The sequence below is a fragment of the Salmo salar genome, chromosome ssa19 (assembly GCF_905237065.1).
Source record: "Salmo salar chromosome ssa19, Ssal_v3.1, whole genome shotgun sequence".
Lineage (NCBI taxonomy): Eukaryota > Metazoa > Chordata > Actinopteri > Salmoniformes > Salmonidae > Salmo > Salmo salar.
In genome coordinates this window covers 16,120,759-16,144,385 of record NC_059460.1, presented here as the reverse complement: position 1 = coordinate 16,144,385, position 23,627 = coordinate 16,120,759, and the positions used below count along the sequence as shown (strand labels likewise).

Here is a 23,627-nt window from a genome sequence, read left to right as displayed (position 1 = left end):
TATTTTGAATGCCCTGAAAAAATTGCTTAGTCAAAATCAGGTCACAGGCGGGGTAGTAGGCCCAGATAAATTGAGAGAGGCCTGGTACATTCACAGTAGGCAATGACATAGCCATTGGTCAGTCAGATTGCTGTGCCTTTTGCGCAGCCTTCAGCCTACCTTCTGGCCCCAACTTTATTAGGTAAGAGGGTTTCCTGAAGGGCTATTAAATCCAACAGTGCGTTCACCAATTTCCATCAGTGTTCATTGCTTTGTAAAGGAAACATAAGTAACTGATATTTTGCAGTGATTGAACAGAAATGTCCTTAGTGCACTTCAGTTCAATTCTTTGTGCAAAATACTATTGTACACCCATGATTTTTTTCTGATTTGTTGGCGCGTCAGGGCATATGCGTGATGACGTCCACTTTTTCTGGAGGGACTCGTCGGCGTTGCACACTAGTCTTGCGTATGACAGTTGGCAAAAGCAAGTATGATATCTTTCACTATAAACAGCCAGAAATGTTAACATCTATGATGAAGCAACTGAACGTGGAGCGAGAACATCCTGCGGTGAGTAACGTTATGCCCTTTTCGTTCTTCTGTGCTGTTGAATCAAGCAAAAAGTGTCTGCGGTAACGTTAACGGGCTAGAAGCTAGCTAGTAGCTAACGTTAGCCTAGCCAGGTGATAAGCTTGCTGAATAGCTGTTATGCGAATTAAATGGAAAGTTAGTTAGCTAAATAATGACGGTGTTAACTATACCTCGTTTTCAGTGATGTAACCTTTGCTCCAGCGTGTACAAAAGCTAGCCATTTTAAACAATCAGTACTCAGCCAAGGCGCCTCATTATGGAGAGAGCCTTTCATGTTTACAACTCTTCACCTCCCTACATGGGTTCTGTTTTACAGTCAACAAGAAGCTCATTACACATCACAGGGTTAGGCAAGATCACATCTGCAGCTAAAATTGGGTCCTGACTTTTCCGTGTGGAAACATAAAATAGTCCAAAGGCTTGTAATATGAAGCTCCTTATGAGGTTAAATTAACTGTGTGTGTGTGTGTGTGTGTGTGTGTGTGTGTGTGTGTGTGTGTGTGTGTGTGTGTGAGAGAGACACACACACAACACTGTGGCTATCTAGTTATGTGGTGTGCTGTTGTGAACAAAGCAAACCAGGACATAGCTAGGAAGACATTGATTTATAATGCATTTTCTGCAGCAACACAATATGTCTGGGATGTTTATTTGTGTCACATGTATTTTAAGCCTTGTCTTTAATCTATAAATACCAGACACACTCCACTGACTTACTCTACCATGCTCAATTAGTGCTCTGTCATTATGTGTTTACCAAATGCCACCCTGTTTCCATTGTAGTGCATTACCTATGGGCCCTGGTCAAAAGTAGTGCAGTATATAGGAAATAGGGTGTCATTTGCGATGCAAACATTGACTGGCAGGAAGCTCTGTCAGACAGACACCAGACAATCAATACAGTTCCAGGCTGAATGAAAGCTTATTTACCATGCAAGGGACCATTCTCACCTAGACCCCCCCCCCATGCATTTCACTCATCCACACATCTATCAATTATAAATGACATCTGGCTTTATCAATAATTTATGTGCCTCTTGGTTGCAATTTGCAAATAGTTGGCCTCATTCAGGGGACAGTACTGTATTCAATAACATGATCAATGTATGCTGCTTCCTTATGATCAGCAAGCAAAAGGTGGGATGATAAGTCAGTTTTATTTTCTGTATCCTCTATTTTTTTTATAGGGTGCTGGATCCTAGAGCGAGAGTGAGTACTAGCCCTGTCTTTTTTTTCACCAGCTCCTCCTATGCTGACCTGCTGCCCTGCCAGTTTGCAAGGCTGTGAGAGTAAGAGTTTGGCGGTAGAGGTGGGTGAGGAGGGTTGGGGTATCTGACAACCAGAGGGAGGACACTGACAGCCCAGCCAGATGTCCTCGCCCTTCGTGCCTGTACCTGTCTCCATCAGAGATAGGACCCTGCTAGGGGCCAATGGGAAGCCCAGGCGGGGGCCTCAGAGGACCTCATCTTTGAACAGTGTCTCCAGCAGCTCTGAGTCCTCCTCCACTAGAGGCCCTGGGGATGAGACCCTGGGCCCTGGCCGTGACCCTGGGAGGAGAGGGAATCGAGTCGGAGGGCCTCGGTCCCAGAGCTCAGAGAGAGGCTGCTGCTTCACTTCTCCACCCTCCCTGTTGCAGTGTCAGAGCCCAGTGACCCGGGCCAGGCTGAACGGGCTGGGGCTGGACCCCACGGTGGAGTACTCCACCTCCTCCCAGACGAACACGGATCAGGAATCACCACCAGGACCTCCAGGGTCCATCACAGGGTCCTCAGCCTGGGAAGAGAGGCCCATCACCCCCACTGTGCTGGGCTACGAGGTCATGGAGGAGCGGGCGAAGTTGACGGTGAGTGTGTGAGAGAGAGAGAGTGTGTGAGAGAGAGAGTGTGTGAGAGAGAGAGTGTGTGAGAGAGAGTGTGTGTGAGAGAGAGTGTGTGAGAGAGAGAGTGTGTGAGAGAGAGAGTGTGTGTGAGAGAGAGAGTGTGTGTGAGAGAGAGAGTGTGTGTGAGAGAGAGAGTGTGTGTGAGAGAGAGTGTGTGTGAGAGAGAGTGTGTGAGAGAGAGAGTGTGTGAGAGAGAGAGTGTGTGAGAGAGAGAGTGTGTGAGAGAGAGAGAGTGTGTGAGAGAGAGAGAGTGTGTGTGAGAGAGAGAGAGTGTGTGTGTGAGAGAGAGAGAGTGTGTGTGTGAGAGAGAGAGAGTGTGTGTGAGAGAGAGAGAGAGAGAATTCTTAGCTTGGTCCTAGATCATTGTCATGCAAGGAGTTGGCTTGATAGCACGGTTCTGGGACCAAGCTATGCAATTCAAACATGCCAGGAAGACAGGGCCAGAAGGAAGCTATATGCCAAACTCAACTAGTCAGCAAACATTTAGTCCTTATTTTAACCACTTTTTCCCAAGTTGCAAGTCATTTGAAATATCCTTCCTTTCTGTTTTGATGCCTGGACTTGTTGGGAATGTTGTTAATGTCATTACTGGAACTTTTAAAGGGATACTGTGAGATTTTGGCATGCTAGCAGATACCCATAGACTTCCAGTCATTGTGCTAATGCTAGTTAGCATTGTCTCACAAAACTAACTCTAACTTCTTTCATACTGGACACAGAGAAATAAAAATCATATCCACAAGTTCATCTCACTCTGGGGAAGTAGATATAGGAACTCATTGCCAAAATCCCGAAGTATCCCTTTAAGCTCTGGGCTAAGCACCAAGTGGCACAAATGACCAGTTGGCTTTAGTTAGGCTACATTACCATTCATTTATCATGGTCTGTCAGGGCTAGTCTGTTTGTTTCCTGACTGTCGTGTCCCCAAATCTAGCTCATGATGGTCGATGCCAGCCAGCCCCCCCCCCCAGGCGATCTCCTGTTTCCTGTGTGTTTAGAGTTTATCCCAGGTGGCTAAGATCTAGTCAACACTCACAAACCAAATGACGCTATAGATCGCTGTGGATAGTTTCTGTGACTGTGGATAGTCTGTAGTCTACGCATAGTCACTCTGTTGTCAATGGATAGCCTGTAGTCTGGATTGTCTGTGGTCTGCCTTCTCCCCCTGTATTTGTTCCCATAGATGGGATTAGAAGCCATGTACTGTTCCTGCTGTCTAGACAGATGTTTAGGAGTGTTAGGGAGATGGAGGTACCATTGGATCAGGAACAGATTATTAACGCCAGCCGCCTGCCAAAAGTGGCAACGTCATGGCAGGAGGTGTGGGAGCTGCTGGAGGTTATTAGTAGCGACTGAGGGATGTGTTGGAATGTGAAGTCATGCTGATCATGATCTCAGTACATCAGCCCTGCCATCAATTACCATTTGTTAACCCCCTGCATCCCTCTCATCCAGTACAGATGGACGATGATACAGCAGTATAAGGATTTGACTCAAAGCAATTGAGTCACATTCTACATTCTTCTCTCTCATTTATAGTTTGCAGCATTAATTGTATTGAAGGCCTAACACTATTGTATAAAGTGTTTGCTGCTCATGGCTTCAAGTTGTATTCATGATCTAGCCTAGTTGCAGATTGGTACTGCAGTGGCAGTGTACTGCCCCTTCCACTCAAACAGGCGTTGTAATTTCCCTCTCCAGCAGCACTTTAATTAAGAGGAATCAGAATATGCTGCTGAAGACTTCAGTCATTGATTTAAAGGTCAAGTCCAGTAATTAACTCACTCCTAAAATGGCTTCTGCATTCCCACTGCTTTCCTTTAACGCTATCTAAAATAGACTGCATCATTTGCAACAAGTACACAACGGCTTAGTTTAACTCCAAAATGGTATCCTATATAGTGCACTACTTTTGACCAGGGCCCAAGTAGTGCACTATTTAGGGAATATGGTGCCATTCATGACGCAGGCAGTGTGTTCTGAGTGCCTGTGGTTTGAAATGCCTGAACGGGGTCAGAGATAGAATATATGCTAAACGTCTGACTTTCTTAAAAAGACATTAGTTATGAAAGGGAGAAGGTAGGCTCTTCTAAAAAGCAAGCTCACATCCATATTGTCTTTGTCTCTTGGTATTACTAAGCTTCTACTATATGTCTTTGCTAATATTGAGAAAATACATCTCTGTTAGGTTCAGATTCAGTCTCCGGCGCACTGTGCTGCTGTGGTTTTGAAGGAAACATTGTTAATCGATGACTGTAATTGAATATAAGATAACTGCTATCATAAGGTCAAAGGTGAGCTGTTAACGTGTGTTTGGTCTCCTCCTGCTGCAGGTGTATAAGGTCCTGGTGAGGAAGACTCAGAATGAGAGTTGGGTGGTTTTCAGAAGATACACTGACTTCTCCAGACTCAACGACAAGGTACGTCCTCACTCGAGGATAGTTACTCCTCCCAGGGACTGTCTTGGGCCTCATAGGAGAAAAGGTTTGTCTGATGAATACATTAGGGTGGAGTAACTATCCTCTGTATGTCAAAAATGGCCCGCTATCTAAACTCAAAGGCAGTGTTGTGTCATGATTCACAATGGCTTCTTAATTTACCGTCTATGACATCATTGGGTGAGTAGTATGCTAGCTAGCATACTACTCATCCATGTGACATAACCCTTCGCTATCACACACATGCCCTAGTTTCCACTTTTCCTGATCTGTACCCCATCTGAATAGTCTAAGTAACAAACCCTATTACTGTTGTCAATAATGTAGGCCTATCCAGTGCTCAATTGCCCTGACACAATATGTGTTTATGGCTGTAGATTCTCTCATGGAGGGACAGTTCTCAGTACTGTGGGAGAGACAGGGTTATACTCAGTATTATAGGAGAAACAATAGATGTGTTCGAATACGCATACTAACCGCACGTACCATACAATCTTTGACTTGAATTGAGTATATAGTATGCTTATTGGTCATGTATGGATATAGTTAATATACCAAAAGTTCCCTGATGTCGTACTAAATTCGCCAAAATATGAAGTATACACGCAGAGGACACTATTTCCGTACTTTAGGGCTCATAATACAGATACAAGAAAATGGCGGAAAATATGCTGCCACAGTACAACAGGATTGGATACAAATTCATTGCTTTATCTAATTATGACGAATGTTAAGTCATTACATTGTTCAACATTTTCTTTTCAAACAAGTTACCTTACACGTTATGTTGGCTGACAATTTGTTAGCTACGCTGTCCTTACGAACCACATAGCATATCATTACAGCAGTATGTACCGGTATGTTAGCTAGCTACCTAATGTTAGTTGGCTAATAATACATCAAACTTGCCAGTAGATTAACTATAGGTAAACTACCCAACGTTTATTGATTTGATTATTCCCGGCAGTCTTAGTTTAGCTAAAAGCTATCGTCGTTGTGCATTCTCAATGGACATTCGGGTGCTTTCGTAAATTCGCTCTGGCTACCGGTACATTGAAACAAATGAACTTTACACAGGCTTTAACGAAACACGCCTTGTAACAAAAATAAATAGGCTTTAACGAAACACGGCTTGTAACAAAAAAAAATAATTAGCAGTAAGCTTTAGTTGTCTTTTTGCGTCAATACCTCACGCTGCTGTTTCCAACGTCTTATCCTCGACTCATTAAGACCAAGCTCCCGTGCAGCAGCTCTATTTCCTTTTCCAACAGCCAGATCAATCGCCTTCAACTTGAAAGCTGCATCATATGCATTTCTCCGTGTCTTTGCCATGATGAGGGTGACAAAATGACTACCGTAATCAGAATGATGGGAAGTTTGAGAGCGCTCGATTTAATCTAAACAGTAAACAAAAAAGTAGTTTGACCTTAACCCGTTCGGCAATTTCATTGGTCTAATGAAAGCTTCATGCCGCCAAAAAACTGAGCACGTCACAGAATGTGTTTTTTTGGAGAAAAAAAATTTGAAAGCGGGAAAAATCCATATATTAGCCGCGTCATTGTTTAAGCCGCGAGGTTCAAAGCCTGGGAAAAAAAGTTGCGGCTTATAGTCCGGAATTTACGGTATGCCGGTTTAAAAGTATATACTTGTTTATTGATTTTAAAGAAAGGCATTGATGTTTATGGTTAGGTACACATTGGTGCAACGACAGTGCTTTTTTTCGCAAACGCGCTTGTTAAATCAACACCCGTTTGGCGAAGTAGGCTATGATTCAATGATAAATTAACAGGCACCGCATCGATTATATGCAACGCAGGACACGTTATATAACTACACATGGTTGATGATATTACTAGTTTAACTAGTGATTATGTTAAGATTGATTGTTTTTTTATAAGATAAGTTTAATGCTAGCTAGCAACTTACCTTGGCTTCTTGCTGCCCTCGCGTAACAGGTAGTCAGCCTGCCATGCAGGCTCCTTGTGGAGTGCAATGTAAGGCAGGTGGTTAGAGCGTTGGACTAGTAACCAAGGTTGCAAAAACGAATCCCCCCTGAACAAGACAGTTAACCCCCGTTCCTAGGCCGTCATTGAAAATAAGAATGTGTTCTTAATCTGACTTGCCTAGTTAAATAAAGGTGTAAAAAAAAAAAGTATACTTTTTTTGTTTTTTTTTAATCGGTGGCCAAAAATACCGATTTACCAATTTGTTATGAAAACTTGAAATCGGCCCTAATTAATCGGCCATTCCGATTTAATCGGTCGACCTCTAATACGTACATATAGATAGGGGTAAATTGACTAGGCACCAGGATAGGTAATAAACCGTAGCAGCAGCATATGTGTTGAGTCAAGAGTTCAATGTAGATATTCCAGGTAGCTATTTGGTTAACTATTTAGCAGTCTTATGGCTTGGAGGTAAAAGCTGTTCAGTGTCCTGTTGGTTACAGATTTGGTGCATCGATAACACTTTCCATGCAGTAGCAGAGAGGACAGTCTGTGACTTGGGTGGCTGGAGTCTGACAATTTTTAGGGCCTTCCTCTGACCCCGCGTGGTATAGAGGTCCTTGATGGCAGGGAGCTCGGCTCCAGTGATGTACTGGGCCTAATGCACTACCCTCTAGTGCCTTGCGGTCGGATGCCACACAGTTGCCATACCAAGCGGTGATGCAGCTAGTCAAGATGCTCTCAATGGTCCAGCTGTTGAACTCTTTGAGGATCTGAGGGCCCATGCCAAATATGTTCAGCCTCCTGAGGGGGAAGAGGTGTTGTCGTGCTTTCTTCACAACTGTGTTGGTGTGTGTGGACCATGTTAATTCCTTAGTGATGTGGATACCGAGGAACTTGAAGCTCTCAACCTGCTCCACTACAGCCGTGTCAATGTGGATGGAGGCATGCTCGGCCCTCCGTTTCCTACTGTGTGCACGATCAACTCCTTTGTCTTGCTGAGGTTGAGGGAGAGGTTGTTGTCCTGGCACTGCACTGCCAAGTCACTGACCTCCTCCCTGTAGGCCATCAGGCCTACCACCGTTGTGTCGTCAGCAAACTTAATGATGGTGTTGGAGTCAGAAGGGGATGATGCACGCACGCTGTAGGTGTTCCTCTTGTCCAGGTGGGAAAGTCTTACTCACATCGGCTACCCGAGCACGATGTGCTACTTTCTGCACCCGCCACTGTCAGTGTGAACTGTACCGTTTCCACTTTCTGTGCTGTGCATTTAACAAATACATTTAGATTATATTTTATATTGTGTGTGTTTTACCAGAGATGGTAATGTGAAGAACATAACTTGCACCAAAGTCGTCATATGATATAGGCCAAGGACTAGATAGTGTATTTTTACCTGGAGTTTTTCCTTATTGTAGGCAACTACTTTTACCACTTTTAGTCTTGAAATCTTTGGTTGTCTACCTCACTACCTTACTGTTTAGCACAGGCCCTCACATGTGAAACCATTAAAGAGATTGGTAGGGCCAAGGCTTAAGACGGTGTGAATGATGCTGAATGGGTGTAGACAAAAGCTCCTTAGTAGGTGTACCAAAACATCCAAGGGCCATTTTCTCTAAAGTGGGGTTACAAGTTTATCAACTTTCAAAGCAGAATTACTTTCCCATTGTTCCTCAACTGCAGTGTTTGAAATACCGTTTTCTAGCTCTGAGTCTCTACTTTTATCCAATGTAAAAAATACTATTTCAAATTTTTGCTACATAGGACTGAATCCTGGTGGTGGGTCACACATGCATTCACCTGTATTGTGAATAGGCTACATCTTGATTTGCCCAGTTTATCAATAGAGATTTACCATTCAAATAAATTATTACTTATGTTCTTATGTAGCTAGATTGGTAAAAGAACACATACAAATTGATTGTTTGATTAATTAATGCATTTATCAACAATTCTAAAATGTCAAATGTAATGATCTTGATCTGTCTGGATCAAGTGCCATTCTATGACTTTGGCCAATATGCCTATATTTGTGGTATTGTTTTGGTGTCGCGTATTGTGATACTAAACCTGGTATCGAAGTAAACATTTCGGTATCATGGCAACACTGCATCCAGAGCTGCCAACTCGTGGAAGTAGAAATTGTCATCCAAATTGAGTTTAGTGATTGCTTTTCTAATGTCCAGAAGGTGTGTTCGGTGGTAGGAAATTATGTCCGAGACATTATCTACAAAAAAAAAAGAAACACAAAATAGCAGAATTGGTCAGGAGCCCGTAAAGCAGCACCATCTCACGACTGTGGGAGAGACCATCTGTAATCATCAGTACTGTGGGAGAGACCATCTGTAATCATCAGTACTGCGGGAGAGACCATCTGTAATCGTCAGTACTGTGGGAGAGACCATCTGTAATCGTCAGTACTGTGGGAGAGACCATCTGTAATCATCAGTACTGTGGGAGAGACCATCTGTAATCGTCAGTACTGCGGGAGAGACCGCCTGTAATCGTCAGTACTGCGGGAGAGACCATCTGTAATCGTCAGTACTGCGGGAGAGACCGCCTGTAATCGTCAGTACTGCGGGAGAGACCGCCTGTAATCGTCAGTACTGCGGGAGAGACCATCTGTAATCGTCAGTACTGCGGGAGAGACCGCCTGTAATCGTCAGTACTGCGGGAGAGACCGCCTGTAATCGTCAGTACTGCGGGAGAGACCATCTGTAATCGTCAGTACTGCGGGAGAGACCATCTGTAATCGTCAGTACTGCGGGAGAGACCATCTGTAATCATCAGTACTGCGGGAGAGACTGCCTGTAATCGTCAGTACTGCGGGAGAGACTGCCTGTAATCGTCAGTACTGCGGGAGAGACTGCCTGTAATCGTCAGTACTGCGGGAGAGACTGCCTGTAATCGTCAGTACTGCGGGAGAGACTGCCTGTAATCGTCAGTACTGCGGGAGAGACTGCCTGTAATCGTCAGTACTGCGGGAGAGACTGCCTGTAATCGTCAGTACTGCGGGAGAGACTGCCTGTAATCGTCAGTACTGCGGGAGAGACTGCCTGTAATCGTCAGTACTGCGGGAGAGACTGCCTGTAATCGTCAGTACTGCGGGAGAGACTGCCTGTAATCGTCAGTACTGCGGGAGAGACTGCCTGTAATCGTCAGTACTGCGGGAGAGACTGCCTGTAATCGTCAGTACTGCGGGAGAGACTGCCTGTAATCGTCAGTACTGCGGGAGAGACTGCCTGTAATCGTCAGTACTGCGGGCGAGACTGCCTGTAATCGTCAGTACTGCGGGCGAGACTGCCTGTAATCGTCAGTACTGCGGGCGAGACTGCCTGTAATCGTCAGTACTGCGGGCGAGACTGCCTGTAATCGTCAGTACTGCGGGCGAGACTGCCTGTAATCGTCAGTATTGTGGGAGTAGATCTTTTGTGTTGGAGAGTAATACAGAAATGAAGTGAATCCCTTCTGCCTCCCCCCCCAGCACACAAAGAGCCAGTGTTCCACAAACAACAACAGCAGCAGGAGCTTTGTCTAGCCAGCCACAGGAAGCCAACTCCTAGCAGGACAGGTCAGAGTTAGACAAGGGGAGAAATGCTATGTGGATTAGGTATAATAATCATTCACTTCATAAAAGTCTTACAGCTGAAGTGCTTCATGTGACGTCCATATCATCAACTCTTTTCTTAAATCTAGTCTATCGTTTCAAGTCAGCACACTGCCAACAATGCCCTTAGATGGGCTACTACATTTTTCTGTTAGAAATATTTCTAGTAATAAAACAGACTACAGAAGGCTAAATGCTGACTATATGCCTACATATCCGGTTTTGCTACTAGACACAGTAGCCTGGGGTGGGATAGGAAAAGGCTACACCCCCCATCAGACATACGGAGGCTGTGGACAGGCTGCACTGCCATTCCTGTGGTCTCTCTCTCTTTATCTTTCTTTAGAGGAGATAACTAACCAATCTGGACACCTATTCACAAAGACTCAAAGTAAGACTGCTGATCTAGGATCAGGCTTATTTATGATTTAAAATGTGTTTAAAAACTGATCTAAGATCAGCACTCCAACTCTGATTTGTGAATAAAGGCACTGGCCTAACGGGATGAACACTGGGCTGGATGTGCTGTACTTGTAAACCGGAATTTGGGAAAATTGTTTGAAGAGTTTTTCCAGAGTTGACATGGATGTGTTTTTGAAAGCTCAATAACTCAAGCCCCTCCCGTCCCTGTTGAGCAAACAGGCCTTGTTTGGTTTTCCTGGTCATAACAAACCATGTGATGTTACATTTGTTCAGGGTGTATTCGTGGTGTTAAATGCGATAATTGGCCCGTGCTTCTTCGTCTCTCTTTTCCGTGTGTGTTTTTGTACGTGTGTTTGTTTGTACAGTGTGTAATGTGTGTGTTTTTAAGATGTCGTGTGTGTGTATCAGTGTTGCTTTTCCCCTGCCCAACCTGTCTCTGTGTGTGAGTTTCAGCTGAAGGAGATGTTCCCAGGGTTCAGACTGTCTCTGCCTCCAAAGCGCTGGTTCAAAGACAACTACAACTCTGACTTCCTAGAGGACAGACAGCTGGGCCTGCAGGCCTTCCTACAGAACCTGGTGGCACACAAAGACATTGCCAACTGGTGCGTGCGCGTGTCTGTGCACGTGTCTGTGTGCCTGTCTGCGTGAACATGCCTCATCATGCAGTGCAAACCTCAAGTGCCCTGAGGTTTCTTACACACACACACACACACACACACACACACACACACACACACAGCCTTGAGTTTACTGATGGACTTGCTGGTTGCCCATGACCTGAGACAGACTTAGCACCTGGCCAACAACAATGCATGTCTATGGAACCAGTTGAATGTATCTACACACACTTTTAATTAGGCTATATTAGAGTTATGTAGTCAAGGTTAAAAGCATACATTACACAGTAACTGTATTTAGCATTGTAATTACAAACTTTTTCTAATACCTTGTCTAGTTTCCTTGGTGCCAATACTGGTGACATAGACAGCAAAACCAATACCCAGTCCATCATAGATACTGTCTTTTAGGGGATTGTGTGTGAGTACCCTGAGGTTGCTTGGTTGGTATGGAAAGATAAGTAAGTTCCTGTTGGTTATTAAAACTCTTTTTGTCTTTCCTTGTCTCTTTAACAGCATAGCAGTGCGAGAGTTCCTGTGTTTAGATGATCCGCCAGGTCCTTTTGACAGTCTGGAGGAGAGTCGGGTAAGACTGATCTTCTGTTACCAGCATGCAACTTGAGGTAGACTTTCACAAAAGCCTATTGAGAAGTCACGTAGACCCAAACGAGACCAGTTCAATCCAGTTTCTGCAGTGTTTGTTTCTGTGACCCATAATCCTGGGAGTAATTTGGGACAGGCTTTGTTGTTCTCTATCTGGAATGAACCTCCGATGCCAGCACCACATCTAATTAGTATATACAACCATTAGCATAACTGTCATTAGAATAGTTTTACAGTCTTTGGTTAGTGGTGGATTAGGATTTGGCTTCCTCTCCTCTACGTGCTCCACTAGGTGAGAGTGGGGTAAATTGAGCCGCGGGACAGGGTAAGTTAAGCCTCCTACAAATTTCTGTACTGAATGAAATATAACCACTACCTTTTTAAAACCATGTCTATCTTTGCTTCCTTAACACAATTCAATACAATCGCTTTTTTGTCTTTTTAATAATTTTATACACTTAAACCCTTAGGCCCTGTTGTTACCTCATATCCCAGCGATAATGCCTTGAATTACCCCTGGGAAGAAAACACTTCAATTTGCTCAACTTGCAACTGGCTCAACCATTGGCCCAAATTACCCCAAGGCAAACATTTAAACTATATTAGCTAGAGGTCGACCGATTATGATTTTTCAACCCCAATACCGATTATTGGAGGGCCAAAGAGGCCGATACCGACTAATCGGCCAGTTATTATTGTGATTTTTAATTTTTTTTATATGTCTATATATACACACACACACACACACACACACACACAGCTCTGAAGTGACAACGATACTGAAGAGTCTGTTTAGGAGGCCAATACTCTCAACTGTTTGAATAATAAAAATAGAGTTTAAGTTACCTGTGATGAATGCTGAAAACAAAAACTGTAATTTCTATATGCAGGAAATCCTATTTTAATAATGGGCATGGTAAGAATTGACTACCAAAGTGCGAGTCATAATTCCCATGACACCTTCTAGCAAAATCTGAAAAGCGGTTCCTTCATTTAGTCCATAGGATATTTTTAGATTAACTTAAAATAAGGTCTGTGTTTGGTTTAGGCTTACACCATCTTGCCAATTTTATAACTGTGTAGGATAGGATTTAACTCTGATCAATATAAGCGACAATAATTTTTTTTGTAGAGTGGATTTATGAAAATATGTTGACAAACGTTACCTAGTGAGATTTACACGGGTATCAAAACGCCGAGGCGGTTTAAGCACAAAACACAGACCTTATTTGAAGTAGATCAAGACATTCTCTATGGAAGACATGAACGGTAAAATAACGAAGGAACCCCTTTCAAGTTCAGCCGCAAGTTATTACAGGAATTATGACGCGTCGACTATTTCTCTCTAAACCATATACCTTTGACTATTACGAGCCTGCTGCTGCCTACCACCGCTCAGTCAGACTGCTCTATCAAATATCAAATCATAGACTTAACTATAATATAATAAACCTTAGGTCATTAATATGGTCAAATCCGGAAACTATCATCTCGAAAACATTCTTTCAGTGACATACGGAACCGTTGCGTATTTTATCAAACGGGTGGCATCCATAAGTCTAAATATTCCTGTTACATCGCACAACCTACAATGTTATTTCATAGTTCCGTAAAATTCTGGCAAATTAGTTTGCAACGAGCCAGATTCTGTATACCCTGATTCTGCGTGCAACGAACGCAAGAGAACTGACACAATTTCACCTGGTTAATATTGCCTGCTAACCTGGATTTCTTTTAGCTAAATATGCAGGTTTAAAAATATATACTTCTGTGTATTGATTTTAAGAAAGACATTGATGTGTATGGTTAGGTACACGTCGGAGCAAAGACAGTCCTTTTTCGCACCACATCGATTATATGCAAAGCAGGACAGGCTAGATAAACTAGTAATATCATCAACCATGTGTAGTTAACTAGTGTTTATGATTGATTGATTGTTTTTTTTATAAGATAAGTTTAATGCTAGCTAGCAACTTACCTTGGCAACGTAAAGCAGGTGGTTAGAGCGTTGGGCTAGTTAACGTAAGGTTGCATCCCCAAGCTGACATGGTAAAAATCTGTCGTTCTGCCCCTGAACAAGGCAGTTAACCCACCGTTCCTAGGCCGTCATTGAAAATAAGAATTTGTTTTTAACTGACTTGCCTAGTTAAATAAAGGTTTCAAAAAAAATTTGGCAAATCGGTGGCCAAAAATACCGATTACCGATTGTTATGAAAACTTGAAATCGGCCCTAATTAATCGGCCATTCCGATTAATCGGTCGACCTCTAATATTAGCCCACACAGCTACAAGGATGGATAACTTTCATGCTAGGTTAAGTACCTCATATTCTATTTTATAGAGACCCCAACTGATGTATAGAACAATCTTAAAATGATCTCTTTAGCATCATGAAACCTCTAACACAATAGATTAATTTGACTTGGTGAATATCAGTTTTTTGGACCTAACTTGTTTACCACTTTTTCCATGTGGTTTCTTCCTTCACAGACTCCATAAAATGATGACCTCTTCCTAAATATTTGGTCAAATTATACGTTTTGTGTATGGTTTCCTAGTAACAACTATCCCTTTGGCTCAACTTACCCAACTCAAGTTTTTTCTGCCATGTCAGTTGTTGTCCTGTCACGTTTTCATAACTCAGTGTCTGTCTCTCTCTCGCTCCCCCCCCATCCCCCCCACCAGGCATTCTGTGAGACTCTGGAGGAGAGTAACTATCGTCTGCAGAAAGAGCTGGTTGAGAAGCAGAGAGAGATTAGCTCCCTCAAGAAGAGACTGGAGGAGAAGGAACGTCACATCCACCTTCTGGAGAAGCGCCTCAAGTACTGAACAACAGACACACACAGGTTTACTGCAATTGTGTTACATGGCTTGTGTTTCTAGGGTGTGTAACAGATTTTTTGTGTGTGTGTGTGTGCACGCGTTACAGCGGGGAGTCTCTGACCCCAGAGAGCCAGAGTGGGTTGTCAGCTCAGGGCAGTGATAGCAGCGTAGATGCAGATGGAGACGTGGAGTCATCAACCGCCGAGGCAGACCAGGACATTATGTCAGACGAGAACGGGTAAGACACACACACACACACAATCCAAGGTTTCACTATATCCCGTAAGTTAACATTGCCCCGATTTTAATTATTCAAGACACTATTCACAACCATGGCCTGATGGGGTTCCGGGGTTTTCTTACTCATAACTGATTTTTCACTGCACTACACGCACACTCGCATCGAGGAGCCCTTTTGTGTAATGCTCAAACTCCCTTCATTCAGTTAGCTGTCTTTTCAAATGATCAACCCCTCTTCCTGAAGACCAGCTGGCATCATGCCACCTGTTATGACAGTGGCCATCACAATCAATCTCCTCAAAGTGAACTGTGCTTGTGACTTGAACTTCAACTGCCGTTAGCTGATTTTTGCTGGAGTGTCTCTTTAAAGCGGCATCCTTCTCTATCCCCTCCCCCAGAGCATTCACTTTCAAAAACAGAAATGACCTTCAAAGCCTTTGAAAACAGCAACCCCCACCCTCCTAACATAATTTTCCTAATGCTAGTGAAGTAGTGAAGGTAGCTAGCTGCATTGTAAAATATCAACTATTAACTAATATCTGTCATATCAAGCCATAGTGTGTCTCCTCAATAGTTGTCCAATGAGAAATGACAAAGCCTTGAGGATTGCAGAACCGACAGAGCTGTGTTTAGTGGTTGGGAAAGGAAAGACATCGGGTGGCTGCCTCAGTCGGCTAATCGGATAAGAGATATTGATTACAGACCAGACTGGACATTTTATTTAATTGACTTGACATTAAACCTCAGACAGGAATGGGCCTTGAACCATATAAATACTATACCAATTTTGGCCTGTGAGGGATTTCCTTTGCCCCCCAAAATTGTATTTTTAATTATTGGACATAAAAGACTAAAAACACCAGCAAATCAGCTCCAAGTGATTTTAATTTGAGAAATCTGTTCCATAGTATTTCTACGCATAATAGAGAGATGCAGTACCAGTCAAAAGTTTTGACACACCTACTCATTCAAGGGTTTTTCTTTATTTTTACTATTTTCTACATTGTAGAATAATAGTGAAGAAATGAAAACTATAAAATAACATATGGAATCATGTCGTAACCAAAAAAGTGTTAAACAAATCAAAATATATTGGAGATGACAGCTTTGCACACTCTTGGCATTCTCTCACCCAGCTTCTTGAGGTAGTCACCTGGAATGCATTTCAATTAACAGGTGTGCCTTGTTAATTTGTGGAATTTCTTTCCTTAATGTGTTTGAGCCAATCAGTTGGGTTGTGACAAGGTAGAGGTGGTATACAGAAGATATCCCTATTTGGTAAAAGACCAAGTCCTTATTATGGCAAGAGCAGCTCAGATAAGCAAAGAGAAACGACAGTCCATCATTACTTTAATACATGAAGGTCAGTCAATCCGGAAAATTTCAAGAACTTTGTGCAGTCGCAAAAACCATCAAGCGCTATGATGAAACTGGCTCTCATGAGGACCGCCACAGGAAAGGAAGACCCAGAGTTACCTCTGCTGCAGAGGATACGTTCATTAGAGTTACCAGCCTCAGAAATTGCAGCTCAAATAAATGCTTCACAGAATTCAAGTAACAGACACACGTCAACATTAACTGTTCAGAGGAGACGGCGTGAATCAGGCCTTCATGGTTAAATTGCTGCAAAGAAACTACTACTAAAGGACACCAATAATAAGAAGAGACTTGCTTGAGCCAAGGAACACGAGAAATCTGTCCTTTGGTCTGATTAGTCCAAATTTGAGATTTTTGGTTCCAACCGCTTTGTCTTTGTGAGATGCAGAGTAGGTGAACGGATGATCTGCGCATGTGTGTTTCCCACCGTGAAGCATGGAAGAGGTGTGATGGTGTGGGGGTGCTTTGCTGGTGACACTGTCTGTGATTTTTATTTAGAATTCAAGGCACACTTAACCAGCATGGCTACCACAGCATTCTGCAACGATACGTCATCCCATCTGGTTTGCACTTAGTGGGACTATCATTTGTTTTTCAACAAGACAATGGCCCAACACATCTCCAGGCTGTGTAAGGGCTATTTGACAAAGAAAGAGAGGGATGGAGTGCCGCATCAGATGACCTGGCCTCCACAATCACCCGACCTCAACCCAATTGAGATGGTTTGGGATGAGTTGGACCGCATAGTGAAAGAAAAGCAGCCAACAAGGGCTCAGCATATGTGGGAACTCCTTCAAGACTGTTGGAAACGCATTCCAGGTGAAACTGGTTGAGAGAATGCCAAGAGTGTTCAAGCTGTCATCAATGCAAAGGTTGGCTACTTTGAAGATAAAATATATTTTGATTTGTTTAACACTTTTTTTTTTGTTGGTTGCTACATGATTCCATATGTGTTAAATTCAAAGTTTTGATGTCTTCACTATTATTCTACAATGTAGAAAACGGTAAAAATAAAGAAAAACCCTTGACTAAGCAGGTGTGTCCAAACCTTTGACTGGTACTATTTATGTGATCATATACAAATGTAAACAAGGATTGAAATGATTGTTTTAGTCATATTATATCTGTTTGGGTTTCTTGCGGTCAATTTGCAGTCTACGAAATATTCGTAATTATGTTTCGGCCCCCTGATCATCTGCTCAATAAGAAATTGGGCCGCGGCTGAATCTGCACTGAACAAAAATATAAACGTGTTGGTCCCGTGTTTCATCAGCTGAAATAAGCTCCCAGAAATGTTCCATTTGCACAAAAAGCTTATTCCACTCAAATTTTGTGCACAAATTAGTTTACATCCCTGTTAGTGTTCATTTATCCTTTGCCAAGATAATCCATCCACCTGACAGGTGTGGCATATCAAGAAGCTGACTCTAAAATGTGCAGTTTTGTCACACAACGCAATGCCACAGAATGTCTCAAGTTTTGAGGTTACGTGTAATTGGCGTGCTGACTGCAGGAACGTCCACAAGAGCTGTTAATTTCTCTACCAAAAGCCACCTCCAATGTCATTTCAGAGAATTTGTCAGTACGTCCACCCGGCCTCACAACCACACCATGTGTATGGCGTCGTGTGGGCGAGACATTTGCTGATGTCATGGTGGCAATGGGGTTATAGTATTGTCAGGCATAAGTTACAGGCAACGAACACAATTGCAATTTTATCGATGGCAATTTGAATGCACAGAGATGTCGTGACGAGATCCTAAGACCCATTGTTGTACCTGTCATCCACCGTCATCTCATGTTTCAGCATGATAGTGCACGGCCCCATGTCGCACGGATCTGTACACAATTCCTGGAAGCTGAAAATGTCCGTTCTTCCATGGCCTGCATATTCACCAGACATGTCACCCGTTGAGCATGTTTAGAATGCTCTGGATTGATGTGTACCACAGCGTGTTCAAGTTGTCGCCAATATCCAGCAACTTCACACCGCCATTGAGGAGGAGTGGGACAACATTCCACAGGCCACAATCAACAGCCTGATTAACTCTATGAGAAAGGAGATGTGTCGCGCTGCATGTTGGTCACACCAGATACTGACTGGTTTTCTGATCCACACCCTTACTTTTTTATTTAAGGTATCTGTGACCAACGGATGCATATCTGTATTTCCAATCATGTGAAATCCATAGGTTAGGGCCTAATGAATTTATTTCAATTGACTGATTTCCTTATATGAACTGTAACTAAGTAAAACCTTTTGAAATTGTTGCATTTATGTTTTTGTTCAGTATAGTTGATGATCCCTGGTCTAAAGGGCTGTGTGTGGTTAATTGCAGAGGCAGACTATGTGGACGTGCAGTAGATGGCTTGGTGGCGACAGCAGGGTGGTTTCGGTCTTAGTTGAATGACCTTGACCGTATCCTTCCTTTGTGTTTTTCCCTCCATGTTACACAGCTGTGCAGCCCCTATCTGAGATAGAGGGCAGTAGTTGGAGGTGCTGAATACTTCACATCATATGGTATCATGTATGCTGTCCTTCGCTGCCACACCCACTATGTACCCTGGTCCATGTTGTTCCATGTCTTCTACCTGTTTCCTAGTCTACCCCGGTGTTGCTGTGTCATTTGGGCCTGTGTTGATCTCTTAGTGTTGAAGTTTCCCTTCGCTCTCTGGTGTCCGGTTGTTAAGCGTGATAATGGTGTCTAGTACCATTTGTCTGTCTTCTGACTGACCTGTGGGCCACCATGTGCGTCTTTACTCCAGAGTATTTACTTCTAGTTCGTTTCACATCTGCAGTGATGGTCTCGGTACTACTTCTGGTGTTTCTCAATGTGTTACCACTGTCTTTTATCAGTGAGATATGTTTTGTTGAAATGTTCATCCCCTCTTCTCTCGACCTACACTGGTCCATCTATTCATGCCACCTTTTCTATCTTTTCAATTTTCCCCTCTCTCTGTCTCTCCAGGAAGTGTGAGGCCCACCAGTCTCTGCGTCTCTCAGGGTGTTGGTGTGGGCCTGCCACAGGCAGCTCTCCGCCCGTCATCGAGGTGACCCAGGTGTGTGATGCTCGGCTGGAGCACTGAGCCACCGGGGACAACTCTGCTCTTCCCTCAATCCACCCCCCCTCCCTCCTTCATGACTGTGATCACTGTTACTCAAGGATCTTGGGACTGAAACATTCTGAGGGTGGGGCTTTGGACGTGATCCCCCCCCCAACATCGTTTAGTTTGTTGGCAGGATAGTTGATCAACCCCCTGCCTTGCTGCTCATTTAGACTTCCACAGACCCTGGCCACTGTTTTTCAGAGAGAATATGAATTGGATGGGGGCACTTTATTCAGTAACACCCCCAGGTCTTCTCAGCTGCCAGTTATTCTGACTGGACTCAAGGATACTGACAGGAGCAGAGTAGGGACACTTTATCCCGTAACACTCCTTCAATGGTTAATTGTCCCCATGAAGTTGTGGATCGAGTAATTGAGGGACCTTGCAGGGACACTTTACTATGAAACAAAAGTTTTTTTTTTTTTACTGAGGACAGTCCTCAGATTCACCTAGTCAATTTGCTAATCAAAGCTTGAAGACAATACATCCACCTCAGAATGGTGCAACCAGACCACGTAGGAGGAATGCATACATCTAATGAACTGGTAACTGTAGCTAGTACTGTAGCTCATTAGTTTAGTTCTTGGGGTTAGTTGGGTCCACACCTTATCTGTACGAAACAGGTTTCCAGAGCCCCCAGATCCTGTGGTCTCCCAGCCAAAGAGTGGATGTGTCTGAAATGACACCCTCTTTAGAACAGAGCCATATGGGTCCTGCTCAAAAGTAGTGCACTGAATAGCCGATAGGGTGCCTTTTCAGACACAACCAAAACCTGTAGAGGGAGAGGGACTCCACCACCACCTTAAAGCAGATTGGATAATTGGGTCTTGCAATATGATGAACCATATGAAAATCCATAGACAGAGAAATGGAACCTCACATAAGTTGACCACTACAGCACCTCTGCATCAGCGAAACAGCACCACCCTGTGGCTATAGCAGGTATGGCCACAGACGATGACTGGACAAGGACTGGCGCATGGGAATATTCTGGCAGGCGATCAAGTGTTCAAGATGGCGGGGATTAACATGTAATTTCCTGTTACTATAAAGGTCAAGGCTGTTATGGGGGGTTGGCAGATATTTGGAGAATAATAGAGCTCATATGTATTTTAGCTTGTCTACTAATATTGTCCTTGTAGTCACATTTCATTGCTTTATACTGCCGATCTGGCATACAGCATCTTCAACAAAAGTAGAACAGAAAGTATTTGTGGGGGTGGTACATCAAATACATGATTCCATGTGTTTGTGTGTTATTTTGGTTCTGTGATAGTTTAGATTTTTGACCCTACACATTGTTGAACTGACATTTTGTTGATTTTGCCCCCGTTATGTTTGATGTCATGCGTTGCTTGCACTACTAAACCACGTCATCTCTGTGAAGGTCTAAACACAGAGTGAACCTTAACATATCAGTCTACGGGCCCCGTTGGAGAGAGCATTGGCATCCTTAGCATTCAGACACCTCTTGTTTATCATGTCAGTCCCACATTCCATGAAATCACATCTTTTATGCCCATATTAACCTACATTCTACACTAAGAAATGTATTTTACCTAAATACATTAGCAGAAGAAACCCATTGAAGCCAGACAAATGTGGCTGAATGCTACATGCCAGAGTCATATAGAGATACTGTATATGTATATTGCTCTGCTATTCACGTTCAAAAGGACAAAACATCATTTTTGTTGGTCCACTGATACATGCTGATATGATTGGTGGATGGAATCATGAATATATCAACGTTGAGCAGAATGACCCCTGAGCGCATGGAATCGGTTTCCTCAAACTTACCAGACCACTATCACTGACCTCATCACTGCCTGTGAACTACGGGTATTCCAATCCTAGAACTAGAATTAGGGATTCCATTCTATGGTTCCGCCTCCCTTGTGAATGTCACTTTGTCTTTGTGAATGCATGCGAGAGAGAATAAATTGACCACACTCAAAATCACGATAAGCCATAATCTGAGCACTAGTTGACATTGTTGAGTGTACTCAAACATCCCAAAAAGCAACACTCAATACAGTACAATGAATACACTTAGTGGACAGAACATTAAGAACACCTTCCTAATATTGAGTTGCACCCCTTTTTGCCCTCAGAACAGCCTCAATTTGTCGGGGCATGAACTCTACAAGGTGTCGAAAGCGTTCCACAGGGATGCTGACTCCAATGCTTCCCACAGTTGTGTCAAGTTGGCTTTGTGTCCTTTAAGTGGTGGACCATTCTTGATTCACGGTGTGAAAAACCCAGCAGCATTGCTGTTCTTGACACAAACCAGTGAGACTGGCACCTACTCCCATACCCCGTTCAAAGGCATTTAAATATTTTGTCTTACCCATTCACCTCCCTGAATGGTGCACACACAATCAATGTCTCTAGGCTTAAAAATCCTTCTTTAACCTGTCTCCTCTCTTCAGCTACACTGATTTGAAGTGGATTTAACAGGTGACATCAATAAGGGATCATAGCGTTCACCTGGATTCACCAAGGCAGTAGGTCATGGAAAGAGCAGGTGTTCTTAATGTTTTGTGCACTCTGTGTATAGTACAATGGACTGTGAGTACACCATTTCTCAAAATGTCACATTTCGGTGTGTTTTGTTTCTTGCTATGAGCTGAGCTTTCACAGACCGCTTTAGCTCCTATCTCTATTGTAGAGTTTATGTTTGGGACTTGGCCAGTAGTGGCTGTATGATGCACTTTATGTATGTACTGTATGACATAGGAGCATGTTGCTAGCTTGGTTAGCATAGCCTCCATTTTATAGCAGCTTATTTGAAGCAGAGTGCCTTTTCTGTTTCTTTTGTTGTTTCTTTCATACACACTGCGTAGCTTTCCATATTACTTGTGGTTGATTTTGGCTCAATGTTCATCCCACATATTTGTGTAGTCCCTCTGAAACTAATTTGAAGTGCCTTGAGTTTCTGCCACTTGCTTTTGATATTGCTCTAGTCCACTTTTAGCTCCATAGATTTTAGTGTGAAATGTGAAGAGGAAAAAAAGATCATAGAATTATTTTGATGGGCAAAGAGGTTTAAATTACATTTCCTTTCGTTTTCAACTAGTTTTAGTGTCACATTAAAGTTGAACACATGGTTAGTGTCCTGTGGACAAAATCAAGTATGAACTGTGGCTGGTATGTAACAACTATGTTATTAAAATCAATACGATTTGTTGTTGGAATCATTTTGTTTGCTTAAAGGAATAGTTCACCCCCAAAAATATGTTTGTTAGACAGGATGGATCAAACCTCATAATTACTTTAAGGTCAAGCATTTTCCACTACATAGCTGTTTGTGGACAACTACTAAATCCTGCGATTCTCTTTTAGTGATCATTTGGTGATATCCATGTTTTGTTTTGGTGATATTATGCATACAGTTTATCTGGGATAAATGGTCAAATGACATGTGGGTTTTGTTTTTTCTAAACTGTGGCCTGTTAGTTGGGTTCTGTTCAGAACAATGACTTGTCTTTATGCAGCCATGATCCTTTCATGCGTGACCTTTTCAAAAGACAATAAATCTTTTTCAATGGAAAAACATGAAACATATTTAATCAGTTCTTCCTCATCTCTGTATACTATGTATTTCAGTGTGTTCCTTCAGAAAGTATTCCAACCCCTTGACATTTTCCACATGCTGTGTTACAGCCAAGATTTAAAATTGGATTAACTTGATATTTTGTGTCACTGGCCTACACACAATACCCCATAATGTCAAAGTGCAATTATGTTTTTAGAAATGTTTTATTACAAATGAAAGACTCAAGACATTTCAGTTAAGTATTCAACCCTTTTGTTATGGCATGCCTAAATACATTAAGGAGTAAAAATGTGCTTATCAAGTCACAAGTTGCATGGACACTGTGAAATACTAGTGTTTAACATGATTTTTGATTGACTACCTCATCTGTACCCCACACACACAATTATCTGTAAGGTCCCTCAGTCGAGCAGTGAATTTCAAACACAGATTCA

The 23,627-nt window shown here is 42.9% G+C and overlaps 1 protein-coding gene across 3 annotated transcripts; it reads left to right on the top strand.

Moving 5' to 3' along the window:
• The first annotated feature begins 395 nt into the window (after nt 1–395).
• On the top strand, nt 396–23,201 carry snx16 (sorting nexin 16). 3 transcript variants are annotated; one of them, XM_014157450.2, is made up of 8 exons: nt 397–552; nt 1,761–2,416; nt 4,786–4,872; nt 11,320–11,468; nt 12,000–12,069; nt 14,772–14,908; nt 15,016–15,147; nt 19,496–23,201. In XM_014157450.2, exons 2-8 carry the CDS (start codon nt 1,943–1,945, stop codon nt 19,611–19,613), a joined length of 1,167 nt encoding a protein of 388 aa, XP_014012925.1. In that variant the 5' UTR covers nt 397–552; nt 1,761–1,942; the 3' UTR covers nt 19,614–23,201. The 3 variants fall into 3 exon arrangements, with proteins under 3 accessions (XP_045558090.1, XP_014012925.1, XP_014012926.1); XM_014157451.2 differs by having other exon boundaries at nt 398–552; nt 1,815–2,416; XM_045702134.1 differs by lacking the exon at nt 19,496–23,201 and having other exon boundaries at nt 396–552; nt 15,016–15,151.
• The last annotated feature ends 426 nt before the right edge of the window (nt 23,202–23,627 follow it).